The 23,993-nt window shown below is 38.3% G+C and overlaps 1 protein-coding gene across 1 annotated transcript in view; it reads left to right on the top strand.

Moving 5' to 3' along the window:
- Positions 1-23,993, top strand: part of LOC149175888 (poly [ADP-ribose] polymerase 2-like) — a 392,573-nt gene that overhangs the window by 163,507 nt on the left and 205,073 nt on the right. Inside the window, exons 11-12 of the mRNA XM_089419781.1 lie at positions 4,147-4,193; positions 4,519-4,568. Of these exons, the coding sequence (XP_089275907.1) occupies positions 4,147-4,193; positions 4,519-4,568 (97 nt within the window). The remainder of the gene's footprint in view (positions 1-4,146; positions 4,194-4,518; positions 4,569-23,993) is intronic.

Here is a 23,993-nt window from a genome sequence, read left to right as displayed (position 1 = left end):
GTGAGTGCATAGCAGAGAGAACGTACTCCACAAAAAGGCTGACGCAGTGCAGAGAGGCAGTGCAAAGCTTCAGAGGGAGATCCGTATTTGCTGAGGAGAAGTCGAGATTCAGAGACAGGAGCCGGAGTGGGAGCCCGAAGGCCAAAAGATCAAGTTTCCAGAGCAGTAACTGATCAACAGAGTGAGAGAGATGTTGGTCTCACCAGGCTGACACAGATTTGCGTAGGTTGACAGAGAGGTAGCGCAGAGGCAACAAGGGGCAACTCATCTTGAACTAGTGTCGGATCACTGGTGGAAGTGAGATTTTTCTCATTAGACAGTTGTCTCATAATAATAAAATCCTCTGCTGTTGCACTGGTTTTCCCAAGTTGGGTTTTTCTAGGGACATTGGTCCAAAAACAACAACATTATTTGTGTGTGTGCATCTATTTTTCCATTGTTTTTATTTTTTCTGCAGTATTGTATTTGTGAATGCTGCAGTGTATATGTTTCGATATTTGCTATAGGAAACTGCAAATAATTTGTTCAGTTAATTTAACAAATAGAAGAAATATTATCAGTTATTGCAGTAGGATTCGGGTTAGCCGAATTTTCACAGTACAAACCTAATTTTAGGCCATAGCATCTAGTGGTGTGCAGGGCGATGCAACAAGGAGCAGTGGCCTATAGAGGAGCATGCAGATGCATGGTGGTGTGCCGTAGCATGTCGGTTTACATTGTGGAGTAAGGGGAGTAGCTCACATTGCATTGAGTACCGTGGGGAGTGTTAGGTACGGTGACACAGGCAGGACACGAGGTGATACAGGATGGGACAACAGTAGCAGGGGGTATCCAACGGTGTACAGGGGTAGGTCGTGGTGTATAGTGGCATGTCGAGGAGTACAAGGATGCTCAGTGGTATGTAGGGGTGTATGGTGCTGTGCAGTGGGGTCTTGGAGTGTTGCCTCCAGGGAGACTCCTAGACGGAGACATTGGGCATACCTTTGGGTGTAGTTCACCCAAGATCGATGGGGACACAAATGAGCGATACTTGATGGTATCCATGGGGACTCACACGCTTGACCCTCTTCTCCATCATTTATAGGCATCGTTGATTTCGCTGTTGTCCTTTGACACTCTGGGCATGAGCAGTGGGGGACGGAGAGCTCACCCAAGATTTTTGGATGACACGCAATGCACTAGGGGAGAGACTTCTCAGTAGCGGCATTGGGTCGGTGCGTGAGTTGACAGCCACAGGTTGGGGGATGAGGTGATCATCTACAGGGGTGACATATCATTCATCACAGAGCCTATGCTTGGGGAGTTGGTCACGAGGGAGACATGTGTCACTCTTTCCATAGGGCATGTCAGGACCATGCATGGGCAGAGGATACTGTGTATGACTGGGGCAATTTTCTAGTATGTGTCTGGGCTCCAGACATTGTATTGGCACATTATTGGGAGGGCAGATGGAAGACCCAGTAGTGATGGTTGGCAGGAGCATGAGGAACCCACATACACTGAGTTGATTGCGAGTATTAGATGCCCATATATTGGTTGCATTCAGAGGGTAGCTATTTGGCACATGTGGCTTCTAGTGGTCATCGGTACTACATAGTGGCAGGCACATGGCAGTTTAGCATGCATCAGATTAGTTCATGATATATGGAGCCTATATATTGATTGCATGTAGGGACTAGAGATGAGGCACAGATGGATTCCAATAGTTGTCAGAGCTATGCCACAACAGGTCCGACTATGGGATGCAGGGATTCAGTTGGTTGATAGATCACTCTGTCTCGTGATGAGCGGAGTCATGGCAGAGAGTGATCTAGTTCACTCTTGGGTTGGCACATGGGGGTTCGCAGAGGCCTTCATCATATGGCGAGGCAGGCTTTCTCTATTGTTGCACAGGTTCAGAGTTAGATTTGGATGGGTAGGCTTTGGCGTCATGGAGATGCCTGGGCAGGATGTATTTTGCCTCTATCAGTATTTCACCATCGAGTTCCAGGAGAGGAGGATACAATGTACGCACGATGGGAAGTCTATTAGAGCCAGAGTGATGCAGTGACAACATGGTGGCGCCCTTTTCAGGCTAGCATGGGACCCGAGCATCACAATACTTGATGGCTCAACGACCTTTAGGGATGAGCTGGCTACTACAGGGGAAGATCATTTAGATTCCCCATTGGGCTTTAGTGAGTCGTTGATGGCATGGGGAACTTCATCAACATGGCAGGTTGGTCAGCAGGAGGATATCAGGAGGAGCTCATGCAAGGGAGACTTCATTTGCATAGGGATTGGGTCGTATCTTCAGGGGCCCACCATCAGAGTGCATGAGATAGACTACTCGGATAGTGAGTGGAGAAAGGGGTGCTTCACGTTGATCAGGTTGGCTTGGGATCTTGGTATCGAGGGACTCCTTCATTATTGGATAGTGCATAAATTAGGGACGATCCAGTGGCACATTTGGGACCCTGATATAGTTTGCAGTGACAGTGGGGATCCACAGTCAGAGAGGGCGCTTGTTCAGGAATTGCTTGAGGACAAGCAATTTTTGGTGGGGAGGACTGTAATATCCCCAATTTTGATTTTTTATTTAAGGGGATTAATGGAGTTTATTGGGGAGGTGCTAAGCATAGCACAATTTTGTAATTTGGGCATTGGAGGCATTTTTGGCATATGGGACTTAGGAGAAATAGAAAATTATAGCTCTAGTGGAATGTGGGGGCCACAAGAGAAGGAAATTCGACCCAATGGAGCAATTCGCACTAGTGAGAAGAGAGAGAGGAAGGAAGAAGGGGTATGAATTAGTGGAAGGTGGGGACCACCAAGGGAGAGAGGGCCAATAATTATAAATAGAGCTTGGAGGTCTCCATTTGGTACTTTTGATAATTTGACAATTTAACATTAGTTCTCTTGAGCTACTTAGCCAAGACAACCGTGCTGTTCAACACAAGGAATTCCCGAGCGGGAATTCCACCCTCATTTCAGAGAACTTTGAGTGTCTCCCTAGTGAGGCAATTGGGGAGCTCAGTTCAGAGTTTCCATTGGGCACATTTACAGTCATTTCCTTCAGTTGGAGCGAGTTTCCCTTGGATGCAGAAGAGAAATTGTGGCTCTTGGGAGGGCCAGCAAAAAGGGGAATTTGGGCCAGCCAATTAGTAGAGAATCCTTCCACAAAGAGGGCTGGAGTTTCTTGTCAATTTGCAGGTTTGTTGGTGAGGCATTTGGGAGAGCTGAGTTGCTCCAATTCTTGGCCTGCGCAGGGGCTCACTGGGCATTGTTATGCAATCACTTGGGCAAGGAGAATCTATGGTGTGGCTACGGAGGAATAAGGGAAAATTTGGGAAGGAGATTTTCTAGGAGAGATTTGGAGCATTTTGTAGCAGATTTCATCTACAGCGAGTTAGAGGTCCACGCACAAATTGGGGTCACCGGGGCATGTCAGACTCAAACCTAAACCCTTTTTGGGTTTTTGTGGGTTATTTGAGAGGAGGCTAGGATTAATTTTGCAGAATTTTCTGAGCACTCCTAAGGGAAGAATTCCTAGTTGCATTCAGCAGTCAATAGTAGAAATTATTGGAGGAGGACATAGTTATTTTGGGGACCATTTCCACCACTTGGGTTCACGAGATATTTCTGGGTTTTGTTGAGCTGGTGGAGTAGTGCCTGTGGCTAATTTCTCAGAATTTTTGGAGCAGTTTGGAGGGCTAAATCAACAGTTCCTTTCCAACGACAACAACAATTTTCTGGGTGGACGCAGATTTGGTAGTAGAGTCATTTCCAACATTTGGGTACCATCATATTCACCTAGAATCTTGCCTTGCTTGCTGTAGCAAGCCCAGGTTCTTCTGTTCCTACTCATTGTACTCCATCTGATTAATTTAATAAAAAGGCTCAGCATTTTGGGTGTTATTTCTGGCGTAATCTGGTATTTCTGCATGTGTGTACAATTTTTATTGCATGTTTATGATTTCACTATTGTTATCACTTAATATTTCCATTAGGAATATTACATGCTTTTATCTATCCATTTCCATTATCTTTGTCAGATATGTGTTTTATTCTCGAATGCAATATTCTAATCTTTTTAAAAGGTGCATATAGTTCTTTAAAGGTAAAATCTGTTTTTTCTTTAAATCGGTTTAATTTGTCTTCTTGCAGTGAGTTCTACACAGTGATTCCACATGATTTTGGCTTCAAAAAAATGCGTATGTATCCAATTCCTTTTTCTTTCAAATTTAGGCATATTTTGTTATTCCATTAATTGTGTTTATTGCCTAGAAAGATTGTAATGAATCCCTTTTGATGTTGATCTTTGTCCTAGTTGCCCAGTAATCTCATGGTTTCTTGGTACTGGACATAGAGCTTGGCAATTAAGTAATATAATTGTGTGTGATTTTTTTATTGGTTGATTTTGAGCTATTTTGGATATTTGATATGGACTCATTGCTACGAATGGCCAAATTGGGTGATGCTTCATACTTGTAAGTTTTAAGGTGCCATGTTTTTACTAATATCTTTGCATTATTTCAGGTGATTTCATCATCAACACACCACAAAAAGTGAAGGGGAAGCTAGAAATGGTATCCTTTCAATATTTCCCAGTGTTGTACTGTTCTATTTTCATCCTAAATACTATAGTTTGGAGTCATAATGGACTGAAATGTTATAGGAGCAAATTAAAAGATGTAGATCAAATTTCTAAGCATAAAACAAGATAGAAATATAATTGCAGTGCAAATTTACTGCCTGTTCTTTTGGGATAATTAAAAGTGTCATCTCATAATAATGATGAAGGGATAGTATAAATGGGATGGTCAATGCTGTTCCGCTGAGGATTTTAGTTTCTAGCTTTCTATGATAAGTTTTTAGTGCTGCAAGCCCCTTTTCTATTAATGATTCTTGATACCACTTGCATTCAGGCAAATAATATAAGATATAACTTTTCCTAGATTATAACTTAATTACTCTTTAGGATCTCCTTTCTTTCTACAACCATAACACCCTTGCCACCTTGGTAGTTTCTTTTCCCCATGTTAGAATATAGAAATAAGATTCAAAAGAATATATAGGTTGATTCGCTTTGTTTGTCTGATAAATAGTATTGGTCTTAGTGGGCTGTAAACAACATTATAAATTTCATCATTTTAACAATTGTTACATTAATGTTTTACTAACAGCCGTGCATAGTTTATTTCCTATGACAATCATATAGAAAAGGGACAACTTTGGTTCCTCTGTTTGCAGTTGAACTGTTAAACCTATTGTGGCCTTTCTGAGAGGCACTGGTCTGCTTTGGATATCCGTTCCATTGCGTGTGGTGGTAGTAATGGTATTTGAAGCTTTGAATTTTTTCATTTTGGCTTAACTATAACTACACTGTCAAAGCTGGTGGCTGATTTTATTTTAGTTTGTCTATTATTATAAATTTAATATGCCACAATATCAAAATTGAAATCAATGCATTGAGAGGTTATTCATTGATCTGTGTGGGCCCTTGTCAACCCAAAAATCACCTTATCTACTGATTGTCACTTTGCCTTTGTTATCATTCATACCTTGATCTTCACCCATAAGCCATTTGAACTCTTGTAAATTTTCAATATTTTGGTATATTCTCTTTGTTAGCATCCTACCTTAACCTCCCTACTTTAGCCTACATAGTAGTTAACTGTTGTATGCAGCCATCCTCTTTATATAAGACTTGTTGCCTCAAAATCTAACAGGCCTTGGGAGGATAGCTCACAAGACGGGCTAGACATAGGGACAACAATATGAGTTGTCACAAAATCCCTCCTTTTGGTAGACATTCACTTCAATTTCGTCCATAAATTTCTTTGCCCTAGTTACTAGCCCTAAGCTAACCCTAGTTTTGGATTTAACTTCAACTTGGGGGCTTCTTGAGTGTTTGATGTGCCTTTTTCGTGTTGAAAATTATTGTTTGAAACCCTTTCTCCTCACCTGGACCTTTGGCTGCCCCAATTATCAACTTATTGATCAAGCCCTGGGTCTTGGTTTGGTTATATTTGGGTTCTCTAATGAAAGTGTATTGCCTCCTCTTGGAGCTTTGAGCCTAAAATTGTGTCTTCCCATTGCAGATCTCTTTGTCACCTCACACCTCAAACCTAGAATACCTATTAGCTGACCTTCCACATATCAGGACTCCTCCTATCGGTGAAAATCTGTAAAGAGTAGGGGGTTTTCGCTGTGGTGACAGTGAGCCATTACCCCATTGTTGCCTCTTGGTCTAGTTTAAGCTTAGTAGAGCATCCCTCTCCTAGGTCTACTAGATTTTGCGACAACATTTTTGGCGTTGTTGCCAGGGACACGAGGCGTGCGTCTTGATCCCATACGACAATATAGATCCTTATTTGGCGACTCCATTGGAAGATCAAAACCCTTTTTCTTCATTGAACTTTATATTCAATGGTTGTAGGGTGAAGCAAGCATCTCTAAAGGCATCTTAAAATTTCAGCTGGGCGATTGTTGTTTGATTGTCATGCAAAGATCAAGGCAATGGCTCTTTCGGAATTGCGTGAGTTTTTGCATATTGAAGAATGAAAGTGGGATATTGGTCATCATTTTGACAATGATCCGATACATGATACTGATGATGATGTTTCCCTTCCCCCATCTCCCTCACCATGTCACTCCCAGCATGTCTCTAAGGACAATGATGGGAATGATATGCCTGAGGTTGGTCTTCGTTGAAAGTTCATGAGCTTGATTGTTGAATTCTCTATGCTTTGGTTGCAAGAGAGGGTCCAATGGCGTAAGTTGGATTTCTCTTCCTCATTTGTAATCCCTTTTCATGATGCATGGTTCTCTTATTTCTGACCTCCCACCCTTATTGTTCATTAATCCAGTCTTGCAAAGGAGGATGTGTATCTTGATGTCCTATCTCACAAGAATTCTTATGAACGAAGATGTTATGTTGATCTAATGATATGCTAGTTATATTGGTTATATGATTATACTTAGCTCATGCATTGTATAATATTTGCATGGTAGTGTAGGTGCATTGCATGTTCCTTCTTTCATAGCTAATATCATCGTCTCATATTCTCATGCTAGATTAGATTGCATGTATATTAGAATTGCACTTCGTTTAGACTTACTTTTATGTATGGATTATTTCTTTTATGAAAAACATGGGCGATAACCTACACCCAGTGCACATGCTCCCAAATAGTTTGATTGTAATGTGCAGGTTACACGTCCGTGCCCTAGGAGATTGTTGGAGTTTTCATGAACTCCCCGTTTGAGTACATGGATCATGTGCTCTATGGTGAGCTCATGTCCCAGTTGGAGCCAGATGTTACCCACCAAAAGTGGGTGACCCCTAGGAGAAATTTTCCACTGTTCATCTATTCAGCCAACAACCAACAACCCTTGATAGCCATCAAGTACTCGATGTGACGTGCCATTCATATCTCCACCTCCTACATTGGTCATATGCTTCCTCGCCCATTTGCCAAGAGCACATATTGGAAGGTGTAATGACCTTGTCAGAATTAATTCCCTAAACCCTACCAGGTTTTAACAACTATAATTTAAACAAGAATTTATCAACATAATTCACTCATACATACTTGCTTTCCGTGTTTGAAGTCAATCCTCAACTTTTGAAGCTCCAGCCTTTCTCCCGTTACCAAAATGACCAATTCCTTCCTGCCAAATTGGGCACGACCTCAGTACCCAACTCCAGAATAATTTGAGAATTCAACACTCTGGCCCCTGTGTCCAAAAAATTCAAGAACAACCAAGGCTCAGTGTCATTCTATTTATAACTCTCTTTAATTCTTTCCTCTAACTCCAAAGAAAGTAATAACCTTTCATTCCCCCCTTTCAGAAAATCCCCTTCCCTTTCTTAAATAGCAGAGGTTCCTTCCTTTCTATGCATTCACCCACTGTCTTATGGAAGGATAATATCTTTTGTTAAACGGTGGCTACCTTGTCATGCTTCTTCATTTAATTGAGTTACGGTGGCTGCCTTATCATGGTTTGCATTAAATTGAATTGAATGACACCTTACATGGAGTGACATCACCTTTCTTTTGATTGTGTAAATTAGTATATATAATGATTGAATAATATTTATTTTATAACGTATAAGATTTAACAATAAAGTTTGGATTTAGCTTATGAAATTATTTAAATTATGTTTAGGGTTATAAGTTTATTTGTATACTAGGGTATAACTATATTTATGGGGTGGTAAACTTATGGAGAACTCAATATATTCATTATCTTTGAATATACATATTCATTCTATTTACGAGGGTTAGGTGTTTAATTAGCACCTTTGACAATTAATTTATTCACTCTATATTTGGACATTCTTCAAGAGTAATTAACACATATACTAGTGTAATATATGTGGTGCATGCATGCTAATATTGTCATGCTACTCACGCCTCAGGATGGGTTGTTACAAAAGGTGGGCATTTGACCTTAAAAGCACTTTATTCATTTCGCATTCAGGTGATTATGCTTATTTGTATTTGGGCATTTGACATGGATTATGTGGTAACCTAGAAGGAAGATGGGATTTGATTGTAGTCTTGTTAAATAACCTTAAATGGTGGGTTAATATTCAATCCTAGTGCATTGGGACCTGTTGTCGCCTGGATTGTACATGCACCATGACAATCGCTCAGGGCGGGGTTGTCACTCTGATCCCCGCCCACTCCATTCTAGATGTCTCCCAACAATAGGTTATGGGGGGTAGTCCCTATGGAAATGAGATGAAGGAAAACAAGTTGGGAACCAACTTGCTTGGGAGACACGGATGAGTGGCCTAGCTACTCGGTAGAATTTTAGCAAGATTAATGATTAGATTAGATTTCAAATATGAGACCAGTGCCTTATGGAGTCACAATTCTTGCTTATTATAAATTGAAACCAAGTAACTAGATGGACACTTGCTGTTTAATATGATAGACTATCTTATATGATATGAAATTCCTAAGAGCTAGATGTGATGCAAGGATGTTGGTTATTTTTAGCTTAAATGCCTAATCTAAATAGAACCTCTATCTTAAATGTTTTGAGAAATAGTCCTTAGAGTAGGTTGTGAAATGGAATCCAACGGGAAGCAGACAGTGGCTTGATTAACAATACCTCCCCCTATGTTCCACCTACCCAGTGCCTCTGGCGCTGTAGAGATTGTGGCTCTGATGACTGCAAGATCACTATGTTAACCACTACGAAGAGTTGAATCCCTCGAGCTAATTGGGAAAGGGTTGCCCTAAGAGTCTATCAACCTAGCTTATGCTAGGAGGTAAGTTCTTAATGCAGGCTAGATCCTAGAATGCTTATGCAAAATAGATTGAGTGAAGTCTTCTTAAGTTAAGATTGTTTATGTTATTTAAGTACTTAGTGTGAATTAACTTATAGCCAGAGTACTTAACAATGATTAGATCACAATCTTAAGACAAGACAAGTGCTTAAAAATACTGTTGTCGCACAGATTGACACGACAATGCTCAGACCGGGGGCTGTCACTCTGATCCCCGATCCCTCCGTTTAAGCCTGTCTCCCGCGGCTAAGGGGGGTAGACCCTATGAGAAAAATGGATGACCAACTGTGAATCAGTTGGTTTGGGAGACATGAAAGGAAACCAGCACTAAATAGATTTTACTGAATTAATAGACCAGTGCCTTGTGGGATTGATGTTTAAACTATTACTTGCTAGATGTTGTAGAAATATAAACCATGAACAACAATCATTTATCATCAAATAAATCGAACAATGCAAGATATCCAGTAAAATATTAACCAGAGATCACATTCATGCAATTAATCTTCAGATGAACATTGAATCATGTTAAACATTAATTCCCACATCAAAATTTTAGCCTCAGCGTAAAAGATGAAACTTAAAAAATTCCTGAGCCAAGACTGAAATTGGCAAAAAAATTCCCAAAGTATTTATACGTTTTTCAAATAAAACAAAAATTAAAACTAAATGAGAGCTAAAAATCTGAATAATATCAAAATCTACACTTAAAAGAAAAGAAATTCCTTTTTTATAATTTTATAATTTTTTATGGTTTTTATGATTTTTTAATTTTTATATATTTTTTATGATTCTAAAAAAAATAAAACTTAAACTAAAATATAAAATTTAAATCTAAAATTTATGATTTTTTAAAAGTTTTACAATTTTTTATTTTTGTTTTTTTATATTTTTTAAATGTTAAAGCCAAAAAAGGAAACAAACGAAACTAATTAAATCTAGAATCTAAACTAAAACTATGCTCTAAACATAATAAAATTAAAATCTAAGATCTAAAAAATCAAAACCCTACTAACTTAAAAAGCAAGATTTTGAAAAAACTTTTTTTAAATTTTTTGAAAGTTAAAATCTAATCTAAAAGAAAAAAAAAACGAATCCTAAACTAAGAACCTTACCTTACTCACCATACTGCACACGCATAACCCGTGACAAGAAACGATTTTTTACGCCTATCGTCTCGTTTTACTGCCGCCTGTATATTGTTTTTTATGTGTGTGGGTATGGCAGACAGCAACGGGAGAGCACAGTGGGAGGTAGGCGTGAGGAGCAGGTGCGACTTGCGGGCGATACGGATGAATGCTTCAGGGAATACGCCAGTTTTAGAGCAGCATGAAAATGACCACGTGAGGACCAGAAATGAGCTGGAAATAAGATCATGTGATGCAGTAGTGGCCTCGTGGAGTATCTTGCAGGTGTGGTTGAAAACCCAACGGATTTACGCAGGTAGACAACAGAGAAATTTTGAGTTTTTTGCAAGTGGATGAGGGCGTAACAGAGTTTAAACACTTCAACGCACCAAATGCATGCAATTTTACTGTCTTTTAATGTGCTTGTTAGCCCGACGTCCGTAGGAGAGCCAAGGAAAATGTGACTGCGACAATGTTTTAAATTTTTTTTCTCTGATATTTCATTTTGGGCCAGTTTTGCAGGTGGCCCTGATGGCCTTCACGTTTATGGCAGAAGGAAAAAACGCTGGCAGCTGGACGAAAACCTGTAAGAAAAAATGGATTTGCAGGTACGTGGAGTTTTTTTTGGCAGAGTTTTTTTTGGCAGCTAGATGGTGGCCACGGTGCAGCAGCGTGGGTCCAGAAATTTTAAAATTTTTGAATCAAACGCTCCAGAAACCCTGAAACATTTCTCAAACAAGAATGCACCTGTAACCTGCAAACAAAAAAAACCGGAAGATAATATATGCATAAAACAAAATTTGAAAACCCTAAACCCAACTAAATAATTACAGTATTTACAGATGTAAGGCTCCTTAGTAGCCAGATTTATCAATAACCACAACAATATTATTAGAATTTAATTTAAATGTAAAATGCTTCAGAAAACCCTGCATGCATTCATAAAAAAATTATTTCAAATGATAAGCCCGAGATCAAGAATTGGCTGGGCTCTTTCAGAAAACACAACCCAGGAGTTGGCTGGTTCAGCCGAGAACTTCCCCTAACGCCCGGTAATATGAAAAAAGGATTTCCTGCACAGCTTAAATTCAACCATCAACATAGAAGGAGAAAACAATAGTGAAACCCCGATCAAATGGAGATACCTGCCAATATATTTCAGAATCTAAACTATCATTCAAACCCCAAAGATCAGACAAGATACCTGTGCCTAGATCAATCTTCATTAAGCTATCATTAATGGCTGAAAATAAAATTATGCAGAACAAATAGAACAATCTTACAACATTTTCAGAAGAGTAACACCAGCAAGATTTTTAACCCCAAAGTCTTCTTTATTGCACAAAAAAATGAACTACAAGAGAGCTTCTTCAGCACAAGACTCACAGATCCAATCTCAAATGACCCCTAGCACCCTATTTAAAGGAAAAGATCCCAACGGCTAGTTCGAGTGATCCATGTCGAAATGATCTCGACCGTCGATGAGGATCAAGACATCTCTTAATCTCATCCGTCGAATTTTTTAATTCATTAAAAAATGAAATTTTGCATGTATTTACTCAAAATATTATTATTTTATTATTTTTTAGGGTTTTTGCTTTATTTTATAATTTTTTTATTATCTTTTATTTTTTATTATTATTATTATTATTTTTATTTTTTATTTTTAATTCATTTTTAAATGGATCCTCGAACTTAGCCTTTGGAAAAATCACCTAGGACCTAGGACTTAGGACTCATGAGGGGATTTAAAACATTTTCCAACCCTCAAGACACTTTACATCATGACTTTTACAATTTTACATCCCAAGGGGGGAAAACCCTTTTGACATAGACCCTCATAAACCACCCAGTTCTGCGACACAACTATAATCTAGCAGATTAACACACTAGGATTCTCCTAAGATTCTAGTTACAAAATCCATCCCGGCTTTGGGGTTAGGCTGAAGGAAAACTCTGCCGATCATGGATCGGTGAGACGAAAAACCTTCCGGGATGTAGATTATCACTTAGAAAATTAGGTCCGCCTAGGCAATTGACAGACATGACTCATATCTGCTAAGATTATTTACAATTTATACATGCAGACTGGGTTTACAACATAAATTGATGATGCTGTTGATGACTGTAGAATGGCATGGATATGTCGATCAAGAGCTACCCTTTTTGTAGAGAAAAAGGGGGTGTACTATTGTGGGCAGTTGACCAGTAGTGGTCAACATCTGGCTCTACTTGGGGACACGTTGCTGCACTGTAGGAATGTGAGAATCCAGAATCTACATCCACGCAACACACAACAGAATTAAGTAGCGTCCATTCAAAAATCATCATATAACATTTAAGCACATAAAAGATAGAAACTCTTTAACTATGAAAAGTAAATCTAATCTAAAACAGAAATGAAATGTTGAAATGACAAGGAGTAGGGATAGAAATACAATACAAAGGATGCCCTATGGCATTAGATATCATCTTTGAAGAACAGCTTGAGCATTTGGCCATTCGCTGGTAGATCAAGTGGTTCGCCATCCAGTCTGCTCAAGTGGAATGAGTTTGGTCCAGCTATATCTCGAATGATGTAAGGTCCCAGCCACAAACTGTCAAACTTCTTATGTTTTCCTGGTTTCTCATTCTTGCGGTCCCAAAGCAATACCATATCTCCCACCTGCAAAGATCTAGATCGAGAAAATTTATCAAAGCTTTTCTTAATGTTAGATTGATTTTTACATATGGCATCAAAAGCTGTCCTACGAGCTTCATCTAACTCCACAATCTGATCTATTCTATTCTGAACAACATCTTTATTAGTAGAAAAATTCTGGAGGAGCTGATAAGCTGGCAATTTGAGGTGCACAGGTAAAGTTACATCCAAGCCATAAACTAATTCAAAGGGAGATTTACCAGTAGCTTTCTTCTTAGTGATTCTATCTGCCCATAAAGCATACTTGATTTTGCTGTCCCATGATCTCTTATTATCTCCTACTATCTTCTTGATAATGGTTATGAGATTCTTGTTACTTGATTCAGCTAGACCATTACCCTGAGGATAGTAATTTGACGAATGAGATAAGACAATGCCATACTTGAAACAAAAAGAAGAAAACTCTAAAGAACTAAAAGCTTTGGCATTGTCAGTAGTGATCTTAGCGGGGACACCAAATCTAGTGATGATGTTATTTTCAATGAAATCCATAATAACCTTTTCAGTGGCATTCTTAGCAGGAATGGCTTCAACCCATTTAGTAAAATAATCCGTAGCAGTCAAAATCCATGAGTAGCCATTGCTAGAATTTTCATGGAACTTCCCTATGAAGTCCAGACCCCAATGCTGAAAAGGTGCCTCTACAATGACAGGTTGTAGAGGCAGGGCAGCAAGCTTCTGTTTCCCAGTGAATAGTTGACAGGCTTGACAGGCTCTAACAAACTTGTGCACATCAGAAAAGATTGAAGGCCAATAATAGCCAGCTCTCAGGATTTTGTGGGCGGTAGTTCTAGCAGCATAATGACCACCACAAAATCCTGAATGAAACTCAGAGATTAATTTCTTGGACTCAACGTCGTCAACACACCTAAGCACTATGCCCTCAGGATTTCTCCATCCAAGGCCATCCTTCATAAGGCAATACTTAGTGGCTTTTAGTCTAAGAGCCCTTCTCTTATGAGCGACTAAATGGTTAGGACATGCAAGATTCATCAAGTAATAAACTATGTCCTTGTACCACTCATGCTCTCCTAATCTTTGCAACTCTGGCGAAGATAGATCGCTAAGACAAAACAAACCAAGAGTCTTTTCATTACCTTCAGTTAACATCTGAGCTAAACCTTGGCCTTTGACCAGCTTGGTGGGTCTGATCTCTAAATCATACTCCTGTATTTTAGTAACCCACCTAGCACGCGTCCCTAAGCAATCAGCTTGAGTTAATATATCCTTGACAGCAGAATGTGGGATGAAAGCAATGATTTTAGAATAACCCACATAAGTTTTAAAGTGCTTAAGAGACTTGACCAGGGCATAAGCCTGCTTTTCCATGGTATTGTACTTCAATTCGGAATTTTGAAGTGCTCTACTCATGAAAGCAATAGGCTGCTCGTGACCATCTTTATTCTTTTGAAGCAGGACACCAGCAATGGTATCTTCGGAAGCGAAAGAAAAAATCATGAAATCCTTGGAATAATCGGGACTAACTAAGACAGGAGCTCTTGCGATAGCACATTTGATTTCTTGGAAAGCCTTTTTGCCATCTTCTTGCCAAACAAATTTCGCATCTTTCTTTAGAAGATTTTGAATAGGCTTAGCTATTTCTGCGTAATTTGGAATAAACCTTCTAATAAAATTTATCTTTCCGAGGAAAGACTGAAGGGATTTAAGATTATGAGGGAGAGGAATATTTTGGATTGCTTCAATTCTTTCAGGATCAATCTTGATTCCTTCCTTAGAAATAATATGGCCCAGTAATTTCCCTTCCGTTACCCCAAAAACAGACTTAGCTGGATTCAAAGAAATCCCATATTCTCTACATCTATCGAAGACTTGCCTAAGATGATTTATATGACTGATACCATCTTTAGAGAAAACAATAAGATCATCTTGGTAAATTTCAATAAACTTCCTGATTAACCCTTTGAAGGCATAATCCATAGCCCTTTGGAAAGTAGCCCCAGCGTTTGTTAATCCAAACGGCATTCTGATGTATTCAAAGGTACCCCATGGCGTTGTGAATGTGGTTTTGTGACGATCTTCCTTTTTAACCCATACTTGATTGTACCCAGAAAAACCATCTAGCAGCGACATCATTCCAGACCCAGTTACTCTTTGCAACAAAGTTTCCATGTTTGGCAAAGGGTAATTATCCTTTTTGCATGCTAGATTAAGGTTTCAGAAATCAACACAAAGTCTTATTGTACCGTTCTTCTTCCTAACAATCACCAAATTCGAACACCATGTCGAATGCCTAGTTTGAGCGATGATCCCTGCTGCAAGCATCTTTGCAAGTTCTTTTTGGACCAAGGGGGCTAACTTAGGATTAATTTACCTAAGTTTCTGATGAAAGGGTTTAGCATTTTCATCTTTTAGGGGAATAGTATGTTCCATAACATCTTCCCTATAGCCCTTTAATTCATCATAAGAAAAAGCTAAAACATCTCGATATTCGCGAAGTAAATCAGTTAACTTCTTTCTTTCCTCCAAACTAGTACCTCTACCAATTTTAACCATTTGCGGGTTTTCAGAAGTACCGATGTTAATCTCGAGATATTCGCTTGGGTCCATCTTGTTTTCTTCTTTCAGCTTCGTAGCATCATGCCGATCAAAATGTTGCTCTAGAGCAACCACATTCCTAGGAGTAGGATTTATGATATGCTCACGATTTAAAACTCCATCCTCCTCAGAAATTATCCGGAAATCCTCAAACTCATCCAAACTATTAAGGAAACGAATGACTTGTTTTTCGTCATTAAAAAATTGCCAATGCTCTGAGTTGTCTGGAACAGATGGTCTGAATATTACTTCCATTTTAATCTTATCGTTAATTAGTTCATCCGACAACTGGAAAGTAGTAGCAGCTACGACAAGTTCATCTGCCAAACTATTTTGCTCTCTTGGAATTGCTTCGAGGTCAAGGGCATCAAAGTGCTCCATAGTATCCCACACAACATTTCTATAGTTTCTTAATCTTTGATTTCTGCATGTGAATTTATTCTTAAGCTGCATGATAATCAAATCAGAATCCCCTTTAATGCTAAGCAATCTAACCTTCAAGGACTTGGCCAACTCAAGACCCAACAATATAGCCTCATATTCAGCGACATTGTTGGTTGCCTCAAATTCTAATCGATAGGCAAACTTGAAAACGTGACCAAGGGGAGATTTAAGCACTATTCCCGCACCTTTACCAGCCCTAGATGATGCACCATCGAAGTACATATACCAAACTTTATCCTTGAGACCCCTAATCTTATCATTGGGAGGAATTATAAAATTAGACATGATGGCATAGTTCCCAATGTCAGATTGCTCTTTGATTATTTCATTATGAGGTCTCTTAGGATCTTCAACATGAAATTTTCTTTCGGGCTCTCTATTTAGTCTTACAAAACCATCACCCCTAGGAGAAGGAATCATGGCATATGACCAATTCATTTGAATACTTCCTCCTAGATCGGAGGCCCACTTTCTAGATAACAGCATACCCCAGGCATCAGGCACATCCACAACAACAATATCCATAACAACCATGATGTCTGGGTAAACTGAAAGATGAACTTGCAAATCTTTGATTAAACCATGCACTTCGATTTTCTTAGAATCCATGGCGCATATGTTATAATAGGGTCTAGAAACTCTTAAGTTAAGCTGTTCCATGACCCTTTTAGTCATTACACAAGCGGATGCACCAGAATCCAACATGCAATTATTCAATTTATACCCATTAACTAATAAGGTGATAAAGAAAGGCTGGTGATCTTTGTTATCAGCATCTAAGCTTTGCAGATATATGGGAGCATCATGATAGTCAACTTCCCGAGTCTTCTGTTGAGAAGTATTGACTTGAGGACCTTGAATCGCTTTTAGTAACTTGTCTCTTTGGGAAGGGATTTTAGCAATCTCGGAGACCGGAACCCAGATTTTAGCATTGTTATACCAACTTCCCAAATCGACATCTATTCCAGAGTTTACACCATGGTTAAAGGTTCGAAGGGGCATTTGATTCCCGCTTTGATCTTTATCCCTTCTCTGATAGGTCAAACCCTTATCTCTAGCAATTTCCAAGATTTGCTCAGGAGAGGGTTTTTCACCATATAACCTAGCCAAAATATCATCTTCATTTTCAAGGTTATTTATACTAAAAGCTGATGAAGGATTTACAACATCACGACTCCTTTCCTTGACCTCTATCCAATCATCCATAGACAAAGGAAACTTGTTGCCTACTACATTTATTTGATCACCTGTTCCAAACATTCCATTATCTAAAATTCTTCTAACGATGGGACAAGTGGCCTCTTCATGAAGAGCATCACAAACCCGACAGTAAGGAGGAGCATTATCAACCAAATTAGTTAGCGTATTAGGAGGTCTCTGCTCACTAGATTGACCCTTCCTTTGCCAATTGTTATTTCTATTATTATTGTTTCGAGGTTGAAAATTCTGCGTTTGCGATCTTTCCATTTGAATCAACCTATTCTGCAAAGTGGTTATCTCCTTATTATGATTAATTTCCATAGTTTCAATTTTTTGAAGCAATTTGAGAACAAGCTCACTTTTAGGTTCTTGGACTGCTTTTCCTTTAGGTTCCTTTAGTTTCGTAGCAGCCCTATCGAAACCTGGGATCTCAGACTTTCCAGATGCGGCCTTGTCCTTTTCAAGCTCTATAGCTAAGGATTGGCAATCTCTATAATCATTAAGTTTAGCACGCCTTAATTCATAAGATGGTTCAGGACTAAAGGCATCAATGTAAAAATCTTGGAGAGTTTTATCTGTAGGTTTATAGTCTTGAGGTAATTCTCTAACAATACCGTTAAACCTTTTATTAAATTCTTCAACATTTTCATCCTCTCTCTTTTTTATTAGGCTAAGAGCTTTTACGAGGTGTCTTCCTTCTCTCTTATCTCCATATTTTTCTTTAAATGCATTAATGATAGACTGTAAGGAGTTAAATGAATTCCGAGGTTTTTCTGCAAACCAATCATAAGCATCGCCTCCTAGAGTTAAGATGAAAAGAGTCATCCTGACATCCTCATGATCAAAATCAGCAGATCTTGCGTACTTAGCCATCCATATGCTAAAATCTCGCAAATGAGAGTTAGCACTAATCGCATTATTTCCTTGAAAATTAGGCAATTTATCGATCCCAATAGATGGAATATCGTTGGGATATCCTGGAATGTTAGAAAAATCACAAGGGGCATACATATCCATGATGCTGTGCCTAACTTGACCTTTAAATAGCAAATGAATATCAAAGAGGGCTTCTTGTCCAAGGTTTACAAGAAGTGTACGAGAAGCGAGTTTGTGTAATCGTACCCTGAGGACCTTTTCAGGATCAGGAGTAGGATTGCACAGACTGCTTGGATGTCTTCTAGTGTACACTCTTGAAGATAATATATGAAGTGGAGTCGCCACCTGAACAAGAAGTAAAACACGAAAAATCTTGAGATGAAAGAACCAAGGACAGAAAATCTCTATCCCCGGCAACGGCGCCAAAAAATGTTGGCGTTGCCGGCTCAAACGAATGATAGAAAGATGAACGATGAATGATAAAAAGTCGTTGAAACACCGAGAATAAAGTATCCCCGACAACGGCGCCAAAAAATGTTTTCGCACAGATTGACATGACAACGCTCAGACCAGGGGCTGTCACTCTGATCCCTGATCCCTCCGTTTAAGCCTGTCTCCCGCGGCTAAGGGGGGTAGACCCTATGAGAAAAATGGATGACCAACTGTGAATCAGTTGGTTTGGGAGACATGAAAGGAAACCAACACTAAATAGATTTTACTGAATTAATAGACCAGTGCCTTGTGGGATTGATGTTTAAATGATTACTTGCTAGATGTCATAGAAATATAAACCATGAACAACAATCATTTATCATCAAATACATCGAACAATGCAAGATATCTAGTAAAATATTAACCAAAGATCACATTCATGCAATTAATCTTCAGATGAACATTGAATCATGTTAAACATTAATTCCCACATCAAAATTTTAGCCTCAGCATAAAAGATGAAACCTAAAAAATTCCTGAGCCAAGACTGAAATTGGCAAAAAAATTCCCAAAATATTTTTACGTTTTTCAGATAAAACAAAAATTAAAACTAAATGAGACCTAAAAATCTGAATAATATCAAAATCTACACTTAAAAGAAAAGAAATTCCTTTTTTATAATTTTATAATTTTTGATGGTTTTTATGGTTTTTTAATTTTTATGTATTTTTTATGATTCTAAAAAAAATAAAACTTAAACTAAAATATAAAATTTAAATCTAAAATTTATGATTTTTTAAAAGTTTTATAATTTTTATTTTTATTTTTTTATATTTTTTAAATGTTAAAGCCAGAAAAGGAAACAAACGAAACTAATTAAATCTAGAATCTAAACTAAAACTATGATCTAAACATAATAAAATTAAAATCTAAGATCTAAAAAATCAAAACCCTAACTTAAAACGCAAGATTTTGAAAAAACTTTTTTTAAATTTTTTGAAAGTTAAAATCTAATCTAAAAGAAAAAAAAAAACGAATCCTAAACTAAGAACCTTACCTTACTCACCATACTGCACACGCATAACCCGTGACAAGAAACGATTTTTTACGCCTATCGTCTCGTTTTACTGCCGCCTGTATATTGTTTTTTATGTGCGTGGGTATGGCAGATAGCAACGGGAGAGCACAGTGGGAGGTAGGCGTGAGGAGCAGGTGCGACTTGCGGGCGATACGGATGAATGCTTCAGGGAATACGCCAGTTTCAGAGCAGCATGAAAATGACCACGTGAGGACCAGAAATGAGCTGGAAATAAGATCATGTGATGTAGCGGTGGCCTCGTGGAGTATCTTGCAGATGTGGTTGAAAACCCAACGGATTTACGCAGGTAGACAACAGAGAAATTTTGAGTTTTTTGCAAGTGGATGAGGGCGTAACAGAGTTTAAACACTTCAACGCACCAGATGCATGCAATTTTACTATCTTTTAATGTGCTTGTTAGCCCGACGTCCGTAGGAGAGCCAAGGAAAATGTGACTGCGGCAGTGTTTTAAAATTTTTTTCTCTGATATTTCATTTCGGACCAGTTTTGCAGGTGGCCCTGATGGCCTTCACGTTTATGGCAGAAGGAAAAAACGCTGGCAACTGGACGAAAACCTGTAAGAAAAAATGGATTTGCAGGTACGTGAGTTTTTTTTGGCAGCTGGATGGTGGCCATGGTGCAGCAGCGTGGGTCCAGAAATTTTAAAATTTTGAATCAAACGCTCCAGAAACCCTGAAACATTTCTCAAACAAGAATGCACCTGTAACCTGCAAACAAAAAAAACCGGAAGATAATATATGCATAAAACAAAATTTGAAAACCCTAAACCCAACTAAATAATTACAGTATTTATAGATCTAAGGCTCCTTAGTAGCCAAATTTATCAATAACCACAGTAATATTATCAGAATTTAATTTAAATGTAAAATGCTTCAGAAAACCCTGCATGCATTCATAAAAAAAAATATTTCGAATGATAAGCCCGAGATCAAGAACTGGCTGTGATCTTTCAGAAAACACAACCCGGGAGTTGGCTGGTTCAGCCGAGAACTTCCCCTAACGCCCGGTAATCTGAAAAAAGGATTTCCTACACAGCTTAAATTCAACCATCAACATAGAAGGAGAAAACAATATTGAAACCCCAATCAAATGGAGATACCTGCCAATATATTTCAGAATCTAAACTATCATTCAAACCCCAAAGATCAGACAAGATACCTGTGCCTAGATCAATCTTCATTAAGCTATCATTAATGGCTGAAAATAAAATTATGCAGAACAAATAGAACAATCTTACAACATTTTCAGAAGAGTAACACCAGCAAGATTTTTAACCCCAAAGTCTTCTTTATTGCTCAAAAAAAATGAACTACAAGAGAGCTTCTTCAGCACAAGACTCAGATCCAATCTCAAATGGCCCCTAACACCCTATTTAAAGGAAAAGATCCCAACGGCTAGTTCGAGTGATCCATGTCGAAATGATCTCGACCGTCGATGAGGATCAAGACATCTCTTAATCTCATCCGTCGAATTTGTTAATTCATTAAAGAATGAAATTTTGCATGTATTTACTCAAAATATTATTATTTTATTATTTTTTAGGGTTTTTGCTTTATTTTATAATTTTTTATTTTTTATTATTATTATTTTTTTTTTATTATTTTATTTTATTTTTTTTTTAATTTTTAATTTTTAATTTATTTTTAAATGGATCCTCGAACTTAGCCTTTGGAAAAATCACCTAGGACCTAGGACTTAGGACTCATGAGGGGATTTAAAACATTTTCCAACCCTCAAGACACTTTACATCATGACTTTTACAATTTTACATCCCAAGGGGGGAAAACCCTTTTGACATAGACCCTCATAAACCACCCAGTTCTGCGACACAACTATAATCTAGCAGATTAACACACTAGGATTCTCCTAAGATTCTAGTGACAAAATCCATCCCGGCTTTGGGGTTAGGCTGAAGGAAAACTCTGCCGATCATGGATCGGTGAGACGAAAAACCTTCCGGGACGTAGATTATCACTTAGAAAATTAGGTCCACCTAGGCAATTGACAGACATGACTCATATCTGCTAAGATTATTTACAATTTATACATGCAGACTGGGTTTACAACATAAATTGATGAAGCTGCCGATGACTGTAGAATGGCATGGATATGTCGATCAAGCGCTACCCTTTTTGCAGAGAAAAAGGGGGTGTACTGCTGTGGGCAGTTGACCGGTAGTGGTCAACAGATACAATTGCCAATATTCAACAATATTCCACAAGGTGTTTAGAAATGATTACTTGAGATATGCCAATGGCCAATGTTGAAATGCTTACTTAGAATGATAATCAATAAAACTCAAGATGCCAAGTGCTTGAGATAAACAACTAAGATATTAAAGCCTGTTAAGATTATGATTTTTACTTAGAGCAACTACCCAATGATTTCTTAACAATGCCTCAATTAGATGTTAAACATTATGATGCCAATTAGATCTCAAAGCTTAAACAACTTAGATCATCAATGAGATTAGAGAGTCTCGAGTGTGTTAAGTCCCAAGTTAACAAACGTTAGATTCCAGAATCCAAAATCACTTTAAACCATGCAATTTGCCAAACTTACGAGGTAGAAAATTTCCCAATGCTTAGCCAATGTAGATTTATAATTTTAGACCTCTTAAGATGTTATATGTGACTGTTAGGACAGCAGTAAGAAAGTTGTAACAACAACAACGAAAACACCTTAGTTTCAGATATCAAGCCAATAGTGATTGGCAATGATTAGTAAAGTGCCCAATAACTTGCGAAAGTGAAATATGAGTTTTAAACCACTTTAAGATGCAGTGTTTAGTGCTATATCAGATCTGAAACAAGTTATTTTAGCAGTAAATGAACTAACAGATCAGCAAGCTAATGATACTACAACCAATGCCGTAAATGCCCAAAAATAGGAAAAATTTACCAAACTTGAAAAAAACAATTTTTTGAACCTTCTATAGTTGTTTGATTCATAAATTGTAGATCTGATTAAGTAATTTATGCAGTAAATTCCAGCAAATAGAAAATCAGATCTAGGCTAGATCCTAGATGCCCAAGTGTCCAAAATTCATGAAAATTTAGATTTTGCGGTTTTAAGTGATTTTGACCAATTCAAAGGTAATTTTAGGCTTATTATATCACTGTTAATACTGCTGTAATAAAACAAAGGCAAAATGAGGGTTTAGAGATCAAACGCTAGGCCCAAGGCCTTGAAGATCAACTTGCCCAAGTAGCCCAAAACTTCTGCAATGATCTTATGCCTGAAAACACAAGCTTTTGAGCAAATTTCTCCTGCAAAACCACCAAGGAATTATTCTTTAAATTTTTCAAAGATGGCACAGGGGAAAACTAGGGAAAAATGGGCCAAGGAAGGCCAATTCTATGCCTATCAAGGCTAGCGTTGAGGGCTAATGAGGCTAGGATGACAGATCAGGGGCTAAAGAGGAAGGAACATGCCAAAAAGAGGCAACGCTGGAGGGACAGAGGCAACAATGTCTAGATGCTGGGGTTTTTAGGGTAATTTAGGGCCTAAAAGGCCACGGTTAGCCCAAAGGGCATCTGTTAAGGTCAAGGGAAGGCAGTCGTGTGGTCTAGGGCCCATGACTAGGCCTTCTAAGACCTTCAATCTCTAATGCTGGGCCTAGAAGGGGAGGTTGAGGCCTTTAGAGGTTACGTCCTTCCCTAAAAGGGCAGAAAAGGATGACGCAGGGGCAGAAAAGAATGACACTGGCCAAGAGAAGGAGGATGCTGGCCCTCTAGGGGCCGGATTTGAGCTCGAGAGGCTTATAAAGTGAAACCCTTGCGTCAGATCTTTTTTTTTGCTCCTCTAGATTTGAATTTTGCTGTAAAATCTTCAGTGAGTAGCCCTAAATTTTTTTCTAGAGACTAGATCTTACCCTCAAGGGCCTAGATCTAGCTCTATTTCAGCTTGATCTTTTGATTCAACCTACAAAAATGAAAATAAAACACCCAAACCCCAAATATATACAAAAATTCTTAAAACCCCAAAACCCAAGTTAGCAAAAATAATTTACAAATTATATTTACAAAATTATTTACAAAATCTACAAATATACAAGGGTTTTGAAAATTTAAATTTTTGAGAAATAATTATTTTATGCCTTTTTCCTTTGATAAATGGCTAAAAATGTTTCAGAAACCGCATGCACACTATAGCCTTAGTGAAGATTCAATCCACCACATAAATATTCAGGATCCGAGGAAAATGATCCTAGCCCACAATTTGTGAGCTTGGAGACCAAGGACTGAAGTACCTGCAAACATTATATATTTA

Source organism: Pinus tabuliformis, chromosome 4_1, assembly GCF_031772625.1.
Source record: "Pinus tabuliformis cultivar Carrire ecotype Pingquan chromosome 4_1, CPIR1, whole genome shotgun sequence".
Taxonomy (NCBI): domain Eukaryota; kingdom Viridiplantae; phylum Streptophyta; class Pinopsida; order Pinales; family Pinaceae; genus Pinus; species Pinus tabuliformis.
Note: the sequence above shows the minus strand (reverse complement) of the source record. Positions and strands in the feature narration are given on the sequence as shown.